The sequence below is a fragment of the Nyctereutes procyonoides genome, unplaced genomic scaffold (assembly GCF_905146905.1).
Source record: "Nyctereutes procyonoides isolate TBG_1078 unplaced genomic scaffold, NYPRO_anot_genome, whole genome shotgun sequence".
NCBI lineage: Eukaryota > Metazoa > Chordata > Mammalia > Carnivora > Canidae > Nyctereutes > Nyctereutes procyonoides.
Window position 1 is genome coordinate 38,810,750 of NW_026575134.1, and position 12,628 is coordinate 38,823,377.

The 12,628-nt window shown below is 36.0% G+C and overlaps 1 protein-coding gene across 1 annotated transcript; it reads right to left on the reverse strand.

Moving 5' to 3' along the window:
* Nucleotides 1–975: 975 nt before the first annotated feature.
* On the reverse strand, nucleotides 976–1,933 carry LOC129494284 (putative olfactory receptor 5AK3). Its single transcript, XM_055301122.1, has one exon. It carries the CDS (start codon nucleotides 1,903–1,905, stop codon nucleotides 976–978), a length of 930 nt encoding a protein of 309 aa, XP_055157097.1. The 5' UTR covers nucleotides 1,906–1,933.
* Nucleotides 1,934–12,628: the final 10,695 nt, after the last annotated feature.

Genomic DNA, 12,628 nt, shown 5'->3' on the forward strand with positions numbered 1-12,628 from the left:
TGGGTCATTTAAAATGTATTTTTGTGTAGATAAGTTTCCAGCTTTACTCCATATTAAACTCTAGTCATTATTTCCATACTATTTATTTATTTATTTATTTATTTATTTATTTATTTATTTATTTAAATTTTTATTTATTTATGATAGTCACAGAGAGGGAGAGGGAGAAGCAGGCTCCATGCACCGGGAGCCCGATGTGGGATTTGATCTCGGGACTCCAGGATCGCGCCCTGGGCCAAAGGCAGGCGCCAAACCACCCAGGGATTCCTCCATACTATTTATTACACAATCCATATATGCCCCATGACTGCAATATCACCATCATCACCTAATAAATTATCTTATGGGTTTGGGCCTATTCCTGGACTTTCATGTCGTATTGTTCTTCCGATCTCTTACTGTTTTAGAAGAAGCCAAAAATATATTTTTATCCTTGTGATTTCCTTATACTTTCATTGATAGAGATACTTTTATAGTATCATTTTACATTTCTCCTTCATAGACTCTTCTCTTTTTAATGTTAGGTATTTGAAAAGAAGGCTCCTCAAAATATATAAGAGCAGTATCAAAGATACTCTTTTCAGATTCTTTCTCTGTAAGAAACACGTTAATTAGAAGCTTATCTATTGTTCATTTGACAAGTTTTCCCAATATATTTCAGTTGCTCTTGATATTATTAAGGAACGACTTTGTGTCTCATAAACATTTGTCACATCTGTTGTTGAAAAATAGGGGCAGTCTGGGTGGCTCAGCGGTTTAGCGCCTGCCTTCAGCCCAGGGCTTGATCCTGGAGACCCAGAATCGAGTCCCACTTCGGGCTCCCTGCATGGAGCCTGCTTCTCCCTCTGCCTGTGTCTCTGTCTCTGTCTCTCTCCCTGTATCTCATGAATAAATAAAAATAAAATCTTAAAAAAAATAGGAGAGAACTGTTGGTTTGCTTGTTGAACTGGGTTGAGCTAGAAATCAAAGTTCAAACTAGAAAGCCTTCTTTCGAATCCCTTTTAGGGCTTCCTTCACATCTTGGTTTCTCAGGCTGTAGATGAGGGGGTTTAACATGGGGATCATAATGCCATAAAACACAGAAGCCATTTTTTCTTGCTCTTGAGACTCCTTGGTCCCATGGTGCAGGTACATGTAAGAGAGAGTCCCATAGAAAATTATGACTGCTGTCAAGTGGGAGGCACATGTGGAGAAGGCTTTCTTCCTCCCTGCAGCAGAAGATATCTTCAGGATGGCAGCCAGAATATATATGTAGGAAAAGATGACAACCAGCACAGTGAACATCAAGTTAAACCCCACAAAGACAGTTAGTAGCATGATGTTGAAGTCAATGTTGGAGCACGAGAGGGCAAGGAGTGGGGGTTCATCACAGAAAAAGTGGTTAATTTTATTGGATTTGCAAAAGTTCAATGAAAAAGCAAAACTTGTGTTTACAGAGGCATTCAAGAAGCCTATGAAGTATGAGCCAACCAGGAGTTGAACGCAGGCTGCCTGGGACATGACTGTCGGATAGCGGAGTGGGTTGCAGATGGCCACATACCTGTCCACTGCCATTGCAGCCAGGATGTAGCAGTCGGTAGTTGCAAAAGCTCCGTAGACTAGTAATTGCACCATACATCCTATGAATGAGATGGATTGCTCTGTTTCTACAAGGTTTTGCAGCATCTTGGGAGTGATAGCAGAGGTGTAGCAGAGATCCACAAATGCCAGGTGTTGGAGGAAAAAGTACATTGGGGTATGAAGGCGAGAATCAAACCTGATGAGTAGGATCATCCCAATATTCCCCATTAGGGTGGCCACATAGATCAGTAGAAATGCTATGAAGAGGACATGCCAAGACTTGTGTTGACCAGCAAATCCCAGGAGGATGAATTCAGTTACTTTAGTGCCATTGTTTTGTTCCATGGCTAGCAAAGATTAAGCATCAGCTGAAAAGGAGCAAAGAAAGAAGAGAAAGCTAAAGCCATGTGTGATCCTTTAGTTTTGGAATTGGCAATGGTATAATATTTGGTTTCACAGTGGAGTCAGAAGATACTTTCTATGCGATAATTGACTCTGTATTTAAAGTCTATACCTTGACATCTGACTTAGATAACTGAGATCTATACTTTGGGGAAATTGCCATGGATCAGTTTCTTTGTTTTCAGGGTGCAAACTGACTCCTTAATTATATTAAGAATTTAAGCTTTTCTTAAACATATATCTTAAATCATCAATTAGGGAATATATAAAATCATAAATTTAAAAATTAAGCTTTCTTGGGGCATCTGGGAGGCTCAGTTGGCTAAGCATCTGCCTTCAGCTCAGGTCATGATCCTGGAGTCATGGGATAGAGCCCCACATTGGGGCTAAGCAGGGAGTCTGCTTCTCCCTCTCCCTCTGCCCCTCCTCCTCATGCTTTCTCTCTCTGAAATCAATAAAAAAACTAAAAAAAAAAATAAAAATAAAAATTAAGCTTTCGTTTATGCTGCATACATTTTAATTCACAAATCCCAATTTACATAAATACAAATTATTATGTGTGAAAATCTTGAGTTACTCATAAATTTCTACATGATCTTGCTTTAATTTATTTCTGTATTCTCATTTTACTCTTTCTGCCTCCTTAGTAATTCTGCTTTGGCCAGTCATGGACTCATGCCCAAGTAGAGTCTTTTATATAAATGTTTATCAAAGTATCTACAGTAAACGATCATTTTCTTTGCAAAATTGTAATATTTTGTGTACCAATATTTTTGCATATTAGCAATAAAAAATTATCAGCATTGTCAAAATTCTGCAATAATTTTAAATAGTCTCATTTTCAATAGTTATCACATCATAGAGTGGAAATGAAGAGTCCAGTGAGCTGTACATACCAAGTTGTTCTCAGTTTTAACAATCAGATATGTCAGGCCATCTTTTTAGGAAATTAGTGGATGCATGGGGAGAACCTATGATTAAACAAACTGAGATTTCTTCTCAGGAAAGAAACATCAGAAGCAGAGAAGAGTATTTCCCATCAGTAATCAAGACCTATTTGTTTTTATCTCAGGAATGAAAGCATTTTTAACATTGGAAATTTTATTGACATAATTTGCCATATTACTACATTCTTGAAAAAGCATATAATCTTCTCAATAGATACAGAATAATTATTTGGTAAAATTCAGTAAATTCCCATGATCAAATAGAACACAGATAAAAAGAGGCGGGGACCATCTTTACCTGGTAAAGGGTACCTACCACTTTGCTGAACTAAATATTATATTTACTATTAAATCATGAGATGTAATGCTTATATTTTTCTGGAATCCAGGACACAATGCAGGAGACATTAAAGGTAAAATGATTATGAGGAAGAAACATAACTTATTATTTTTAGATAATGTAATCGTCTCTATAAAAAATCCTGGAAACTTGACAGATAAATTCTTAGTGAGCCTAGTAAAGTTACTTAATAGTAGTTTAATATATAAAAATCAACCACATTTCTTTTCACCAGAAAGAATTCAAAAGTGTTATTTAAAAATTTATATTTACAATAACATCAAAATAAAGTACCTAGACATAAATCTAAGAAGGAATGCTCATGATGTTATTGAGATAATATAACTTTATTTAAAAGCTTAAAGAAGATCCAAACACAGACCAGGATCATGGATAGTGCCTCAATATTATAACATTACATTTCCCTCCCATACTAATCTACAAATTCACTGTAATTCCAATCAGATTTTGAAAGAATTTCACATACATCTTGTCAAAGTTATTCTAAAACTTATTTGGGAGAGAAAAAAATCTAAAAAACCTTAAGCCAATTTTTAAAGGACAACAAGGTGAAACTTATTCTATCAGATATCAGACCCTTTTAAAAAGTGGTAATAATAAAGACATTACAGTATGGTATGGAATGAGGGACAATGGATCAATGAAATTGATAAAAAGGAATAATAAACAAGTCCACAGGTCTATGGAAGCTTGATGTATGAAGCCAAGACCATGTACTTGAGTGAAAAATGGTCCAGTAAACTAGTGCTATAAATGTTTATACGTATGAAAAATAATATTGTATTCCTCCTTTATATTTTACAAAAATAATTTCCAAATGGATTAAAGATGTGAATTGTGAGGCTTTGAGAATAATACAATGAAATATCCATGCTTTAGATATACAGAAAAGTATTTAAACAGAACATGAATGCACAAAAAATAAAACAGAATTCAAACATATTTAAATTAAAAATAGCAACAATATGAAAGAGAAAAGACCAAACATTGACTAGAAGTTTACTTAGGTAAATTTGTTTGCAATATACATAAATGTTAAAGAATTAGTATCCAGTATATCTAAAGAATGTCTATAAATTATCCTAAGGGAAAGATTTTAAAAATATATAATCAAGATAGTTATAGAAGAGAAAACCTAAATAGTCAATAGAAATATGAAAATAGACACAACTCACTAGTAATTTGATAATTGTGTTTTTAAAAAAGATTTTATTTTTTTATTCATGAGAGACATAGAAAGAGAGGCAGAGACATAGGTAGAGGGAGAAGCAGATTCCATGCAGGGAGCCCAACGTGGGACTCAATCCTGGGCCCAGGATCACACCCTGAGCCAAAGGCAGATGCTCAACCGCTGAGCCATCCAGGTGTCCCGATAATTGTATTAATGCTGCACTGAAATATAGTTTTGCATTCTTCAGTTTAAAGTGCCACGTTTTGGTGAGGACATGGTCATATATTTCTGGTGAGAAGGCAAATTAGCACAGTCATGTTAGAGGCAAATTTGGAAAAATAAGTAAAATTAAATATATACCTCCCAGGATTTCCATCATAGGTACATATTCTAGAGAAATTCTTGACCACATGAACAAGGATATATAAATATATACATGTATACATACACATGATATACTCTTACACACACAAGAAGCATTGTTGATCATAGAAAAAATATAAACTATTAAATAAATCAGTGAAAATTCAGTAAACTGGTGCCACAACATCTATGTGGATAAATTTCTCAAATGGATTGCTGAGTAATAAAAAGAAGTTGCAGAAGTTAGGTGATGGCTTCATGAATGGTTGTTACATTATCTTAAATATATTTTCATGCAACTTAAATACTATACAGTAACAAAAATCCCTCACAAAGGAAAGAAAGAAAACCACATCCCCAGTACATCAGTAGAAAGCTCCTGTACCTGATGTCAGTAATGCCAGGCAGAGCTGAAGCTCTGTAGATGAGATGGTCGATTTCTTATAAGAATGTGACTTTAGTGGTGGGGAGTATAACAAACTAAACCTTGTGTCAATGTTTCTTGGGCAACCTGGTTCTTTCAAATATCTTGAGGAATAAACAGAGTGGCATAACTTTGTAGTGGTGGAAAAAGAAATAATTCTTTTTTTTTAAAGAAATAATCTTTTTGATATTTAGTGAGGGCTAAGGGTTGAAATGCAGTCCTTTCAAGGACCTTCCAACAGTGGGTAAAAGCACTTGTCAGGGAAAGCTAAAATTGGTCATGGGTCCACTCAACTTAGAATCTTGATATTTACCATTTCAATTTAATCATTTTAAATTTAAATAAAAGTATGAAATATTGGGGGACATTTTTCAAGAGCTATGGAAAACCAGTACAAGGGATACCCCTTACTTCACACAAGCCAAGTACCTGAGTATTATGAATGGGATTAACCTATTCTAAACCTTGGTGCTTCTGAAGCTTCTTTTATATTCAGCACCATGTGGTAGAAGGGAAAGGAAATCGGCTGACCTGGGTTTGAATTCTGGTCACCCCACCTCACAGATACAAAGGATGTATATAACTCCCCTTGGCCTCAGTTCCATTGTCTATAAAATGGGATCACAGAATTAATTAGAAGGTCATGATTTTTATTGTAACACTGCTTATAAAAGCAAACATTTAGAAATAGAGTTAAATAAATCAGAAAGATTTATATTATTGGATCAATGCACTGTCCAAAAAGTAGGCAATAAATATGTGCTGGTCTTATGGAATATTGCTTCTGTCATGTTGTCAAATGAGCAAAGCAAGCTGCAGAATAATAACTGAAGTGTGGACCCATTTTTTTAAAAAAGATTTATTTATTTACTTGAGTGGGGGAGGTAAAGAAGGAGAGGGAGAGGTGGAGAATCTCAAACAGACTATTGCTCAGCAAGGAGCCCCACACAGAGCTTGATTCCATGAACCTGAGATCATGACTTGAGCTGATATCAAGAGTTAGCTGCTTAACCAACTGAGCCACCCAGGTGCCCTAAGTCTGGGCCCTTTTAAAAACAAAAATGTTTATTCACATTCATTCTCTTTTTCTCATTTTCTTTATCTATCCATGAAAAAGATCAAGAAGGATTCACACCAAATATTTAGTGGTAATCCTTCAGCATGGGAATGGAGAGAGTCTTTAGACATAAATTTCATCATCTTTTCTTTTTGAAATAGCTTTGTTTTAAAAAGGAAGAGGAAGAGAAAGAAAAAAAGACTACTTGTAATGATGTGAAAAAGTGAGGAATTTTAATGTAAATTCCCAACACAAGGCTGAGCACTGAATATCTACTCAGAATTGGTCATAATAGTACCTGCAAATAATATATGAAAAACATATAATTTTCACTCATTCATTGAATTTTTCTCTTTTAAAATATTTATTATTTATTTATTTATTTATTTGAGAGAGAAAGAGAGAGTGAGAAAGGAAGAGAGAGAGAGAATGAGCAGGGGGAGAAGAAGAGGGAGAGGAAGAAGCAGACTCCTTGTTGAGCAGGGATCCAAATGTGGGGCTCAAGCTTAGGATCCTGGATCATGACTTGAGTGGAAGGAAGATATTTAACCGATTGAGCCACCCCAGTTCCCCTTTCATTCATTTAATCTTTCAATCGTTAGTTCATTGCTTTGTTTTACTTACACCAGATTTGCCTCTAGTTTCTGTTTCTGCAGCCGATGCAGGCTGATTGCCACCATGGTCTCTCTATGTGCTTTCTTCTAATTGGAGACTTTATAGCTGGGGCCTAAGGGATCAATACTGGCTCCCTCAGGAATCTGAGGTTCCAGGGGCTGAGTTGGAATTGGAATGAACAATGGTTAGTAGTTATTTTATGCTGAAGAACATTTAAACTTTCTAGAAAGGATACATTTCATTCCTGTTACTGACATTAAGGATATGTATGCACGTTGCCTTGTTGTAAAACAACTCCTCAACATTTTTTTTCTTGTTATAAATCAGGTTGAACAATTGTTTTTAAAAAAGATTTGTTTATTTATTTGAGAGAGAAAGAGTAGGGAGGGCAGAAGGAGAGAATCTTCAAGCAGACTCCTCCACTGAGCATGGAGCCAGAGGTGGAGGTGGGGCTCAATCTCATGACTCAAGAGATTATGACCTGAGTCAAAACCAAGAGTTGGATACTTAACCAACTGAGCCACCTGGTTGGACACTTTAAATATGTATAAGAATCTGTGTTTTAGATTCAGAAAATTGACCTTGTCACCATAATTAGCAAATAACATGGTTATCTAAAAAAAAGGAATGAAAGCTAATCTAAAGTTAGGGGCATATGTCTCTAATGTGATGAATAAGTTTACTAGTATTTGAACATATTTTCTATAAGCACCTTGCTTTTTTTTTAGGTTATTTTGTTGCTTCTTTCTTTCTTTCTTTCTTTCTTTCTTTCTTTCTTTCTTTCTTTCTTCTTTCTTTCTTTCTATTGAAGTTCGATTTGCCAACATGTAGTATAACACTCAGTGCTCATCCCATCAAGTGCCCTTCTCAGTGCCTGTCACCCAGTTGTGCCATCCCCCCTCCTGCCTCCCCTTCTACTACCCTTTGTTTGTTTCCCAGAGTTAGGAGTCTCTCGTGTTTTGTCACTCTCTCTATTTTTTCCCACTCATTTTCCCTCCTTTGATCATTGTTTATTTGAAGAAAAAAATCTGCTCTTGATTTCTTTTCTTTTTTTTTTCTTTTTTCCCTAAAAATGTTTATATTTTAAAATTAAGCTCTGGATAAAGATACCCTTTCTTCCAATTACACTTTATGCCATCAGAATTTTCAGATAATAGAATAAGCTATTTTGAGAAGATTTTTGGCTATAAAGTTACTAAGGTTAAACTTTTAATTTAATCAATGAGAGTAGAAGGCTAGATTCAGGGAGTCCATAGCTTTTGATTAGCAAGCATACCTGTGAAGGAGAATTATGGTCAAAAGGCCAGTGAATCAATATTCAACATTATTTATCACATGACCACTGTCTCGGTTAGAAATGTGTTGTACTCCTGGTAGGAAAAAAAATCCAAGTTACTTTGGCTCAATAAAACAGGGACTTATTTTTCCTGTATAAATAAAAACACAGTAAATAAAATAACTGTCATGTAATGTTTTGAAGGAAAATCTACAGAGGCATTTCCTTTACCATGAAAATTTGGGTAAAATACATTCGTATTTGAAAATGGCACCTTAATTTAAAAGAATACACACAGAACCAATTATGTTAGAGATTTCGAATAGTAAAACTGAAATATTAGATAAAATCCATCTTATAAATTTGAAATTGAGTTCACCAACCAGCCAAAAGAAGCTTAATTGGGATTGACATTTCATTTTTTAATTGTCTTGTCATATTTTTCCCCCAAATTAAACTGACAGATGAAGTAGTAGCTTCTCATTTTCTAAAAACTCAAGTAAAACTAGAGTTGTGGGTCAAACTATTCTCTTCAGTCATTCATTGACTTCCATTTTTGTGATTTGCTTTGTCTTTCCCATATATTGGTTGCCTCATAGTCTAACCTGTCTACCGTAGTTCTAGATGTCACATTCCTTTTCAAAACAGAAAAAAGGATTCAGGAATGTAGGGTGACAACTGCGTGTGTGTGTGCGTGCGTGTGTGTGTGTGTATTTTTTCATTAGGAAAATGCAAGCTTTCCCCAAATCTTGCAGTCTTCTATTCACATTTCATTGGCTGGAAATGTGTATGGGTAGCAGAGATCTCAGTGTCATGTACCCCACCTCCTCAGCTACTTGGTTTCATGCGTCTCTGGTGGACAGTGCTGTCTATGCTACTAGTGATGGTTTCCCCTGATATCTCTCAGCTTTTCTGCCTCAGAAATATCTCTGAAGCTGTGGAAGACCTTGGGTGACCCTCGAGTGATGGGACAGAAGGATTGAATAATTGTTTTGTCCTTTAGAGACTGAGACTGAGTTCTAGTTCCCAGGGTGTAAGCCAGCTAAATGATTCGCCCTTTCCTTGCTTCTGTCTTTCTATAGCTTACTCTTCTTGCTCTCTGCTGCTTGGGAGAACCCCCACCAAAAAGGTTAGCAAACTGTGTAGCCTGAGGTAACAGTTCCCACTGGACTCATGTCAGGTCAGACACCAGTCAAAAGTCCAGGGGTCCCTAGGGCCACCCCCATTTGTGGTTGGTTACAAATGTTGGGGCCTTTCCCCAATCGCCCTCAGGTTTGATAATTCACTAGAATGACTCACTGAATTCCAGTGATATGGACTGAATGTTTGTGCCCTTCCAAATTCTTCTGTTGAAATCCTAACTTTTAATGTGATGGTATAAAGAGGCAAAGGCTTAGTGAGGAGGCACATCTCCAGGGTGCAGCCCTGATCCCCCGTTTTACCATTGAGGACACAGTAGAGGTTAGCATCTGCCACCCAGAAGGCAGCTCTTATCAGACTCTGACCTTGCTGGCACCCTGATTTCAGACTTCTAACTCCCAGAACTCTGAGAAATAAATTTGTATTGTTTAGAAGCCACTCAAGCTATGGTAATTTGTAATAGAGCCCAAACTGGCTAACACATCAGGAAAGAACTATACATACGATTTTAGTTTTAATATAATAGAAAGATACGAGCTGAATGTAACCAAAGGAATAAATGCATGGGGCAAAGTTTGTTGAAGATCCAAATAGGAAAACTCCATCGTCCTCAGAGATGTATTACTCTCCTAAATGTCTACATGTAGCAACACACATGGAGTATTGCTGACCTGGGAGACTAACCTTTAGTATCCAGTTTCTTTGTGGCTCTATATATGACACTTTGCTCATGTGGTTGATCTTTCATTCTCAACCTGTCCTGGAGGTTGGGGTTAATACTTTTAGTCCCAAGTTCCTCTGGAAGTTGGAACTGATGAAGCATGTTTCAAAGCTTCCATCATAAATCATAATGTTAGATTGTCCAGTGGCCAAATTCTCCAGACACATAAAGACACTCCTATTAGGAAGGACATCCCAGGGGCTTACAGATCACCCTGGTAGCTGAAGACAAAGACCAGACCACTCTTTAGGTTAAGGTTAATTCTCCACATACACCTCCAGCATATGCTACCTTTACCCAAGTCTGTAACCCAGGAATGCAAACCAAGATACATACCATCTTAGCTACAAAGAAAGCCGAGAAGTGTAATATCTTTTTACCTGGATGCATCACCTTCCACACAAACTAGGAGTTCTTTTTTGAAGTAGTAAGAGGAGAACAGATGACTATCTGCATTTTGTAGCAGCTAGTAAATACTCATAAGGGATGGTGAGTAGCTTTTTTGTCTTTCAACTTCTGTAGGTTTTCTCTTCTCTGTGTCATTCTTGTTCCAAACTTTTGTGTATGATGCTGTATTTTCTTTCATCTTGGTCTAGACTAATATTTCCATAAAGTTAGCCATCTTGCTAATTATTGACTTCAAATTTTGGTTGAAGAATTGAGCCTCTATCATAATGTTTTAGAGACAGTTGCTGGACTCAAAACACCCTTATGAAAAAAGTATAGCTGGTGATTTATGAAACAATGTGTGATTAATTATACATCAGACCATTACTACTCTATACTTGGGGGAGGAAGTTTCTCTTTTGGATAAGTGCTAACAATCACTAACCATTCTTTGGTCACAGTCAAGATCAACTATTTCCTCCTTCATATAAATTTTAGGGATTTCACTGCTTGTGTCCATTTGTCATAGAACCTATTTCCTTTTGGGATTTCTTTCACTTTGGTATTGAATGCAGAGTACTGTGTGACTCTCCATTTTGCACCTTATATCCAATTTGGTAACTCAGATTTCTTAACATGTATTAAGTTTTTCTTTGTTTTATCATCTTTCCTCTCCAGCTTTACTGAAATATAATTGACAAATTTGTATATATTTGAGATATACATCTTGATAATTTGACATAAGTATCCATTGTGAAATGATCACCAAAATCAAACTTGTTGACATAGCTATCACTTTACATGATTATAATTTTCCTTTTTCTGCCCTCTTAGCAAATTTCAAATATAAAATACAGTATTTTAATAATAGTATGTTGTACTGTATGTCTCTGATTTTACAGGGCCTCAGGATACCCTTTGTCTACTTTGCCAATGTACTTTCTAACAATTGTCCCTGATCCTGGTCTTTGAAGTTACTTGGACCTTCCCTTTACAGGAAGTGTACTCCTTTACAAAAGTGGAGTCTTTGCTGGGAAGATTTTGGCCATCCCACATTAACTCCAGGTTAATTTTTTATCTTCTTTCAGAATTTTTTAGAATTTATTTATTTATTTACGAGAGACACAGAGAAAGGCAGAGACATAGGCAGAAGGAGAAGAAGGCTTGAGCAGGGAGCCTGATGCGGGACTTGGTATAGGAGACCCTGGGATCATGCCCTGAGCTGAAGTCAGACACTCAACCGCTGAACCACCCAGGTGTCCCTCTTCTTTCAGAATTAATGCAGGATACCATATTTGAAAAATATATCTTCTATGGCTTCTCTAGATTCATGTGGGGGTTTCCACTACTTATCCTCAATCTACCTACTAAAGCTCTTCTGTCAACAATTTATCTTTCTGATTCAAAGGGCTCTTGGCCTGCCTCCCTTCAACTTCTTGTTAAATTCCTATATTTTAAGGTATTTGTCTAGACTACAATGACTTATGTCTTTCATAAGAGAATTGTTTAGGTCTTTGGATCCATCTACATTCTAGTTTTTCTATCTTTATTGGGGACAGATACAGAAAATGTTACTGGAAGTGTCCTTACCTTATGCAAGAAAGAGATGGATTCAGAGTAAAGAGAGTAATGAGAACATAAGTAATTACATAAGAAGTAAGTGTTTTTAAGTGCTAGAGAATGTACTAATATAGGACTATTAAGTAGGACATATAAGCAAAGTCATTAGGGATCTTTCAATGCAGTATATTTATTTTACATTCAGGCTTATGCAAGAATTGGAACAGAACATATGAAGAGTTTCTTTGTAGACAATTTAGGGAAATAGTTTAAGTGAATGGAAAATAATGAACTTCAATTTTAACATTGATTATGTACAAAATTGAGGTTTTCTATTCTTTAAGAACATATCTGAAATATATTTGAAGCAACTAATACTTTGTGAAGTCTGTACATGATTTTTAATACTTAAATAATCTCAATAAAGTACAGACAGTATGAGACATATTTCTCAAACTATATTCAGGGGAAAATTAGTCCCATGAGATGTTACTATATTTCTTGCATTTTAAGAACTCATCTATTGAAAGAGGTAGCATTGGCTTAAGATGGTAACATGTTGCCAATTTCCGAAACATTACACAGTGGTCAAACATCCCTACTTGATGCTTCAATGTGCTGAATTTTAAAAACTTGGGTCTAAC

What these genes read in the sequence shown, in the direction of transcription:
- LOC129494284 (XM_055301122.1), bottom strand. Translation starts at nt 1,905, where the DNA reads ATGGAACAAAACAATGGCACTAAAGTAACTGAATTCATCCTCCTGGGA.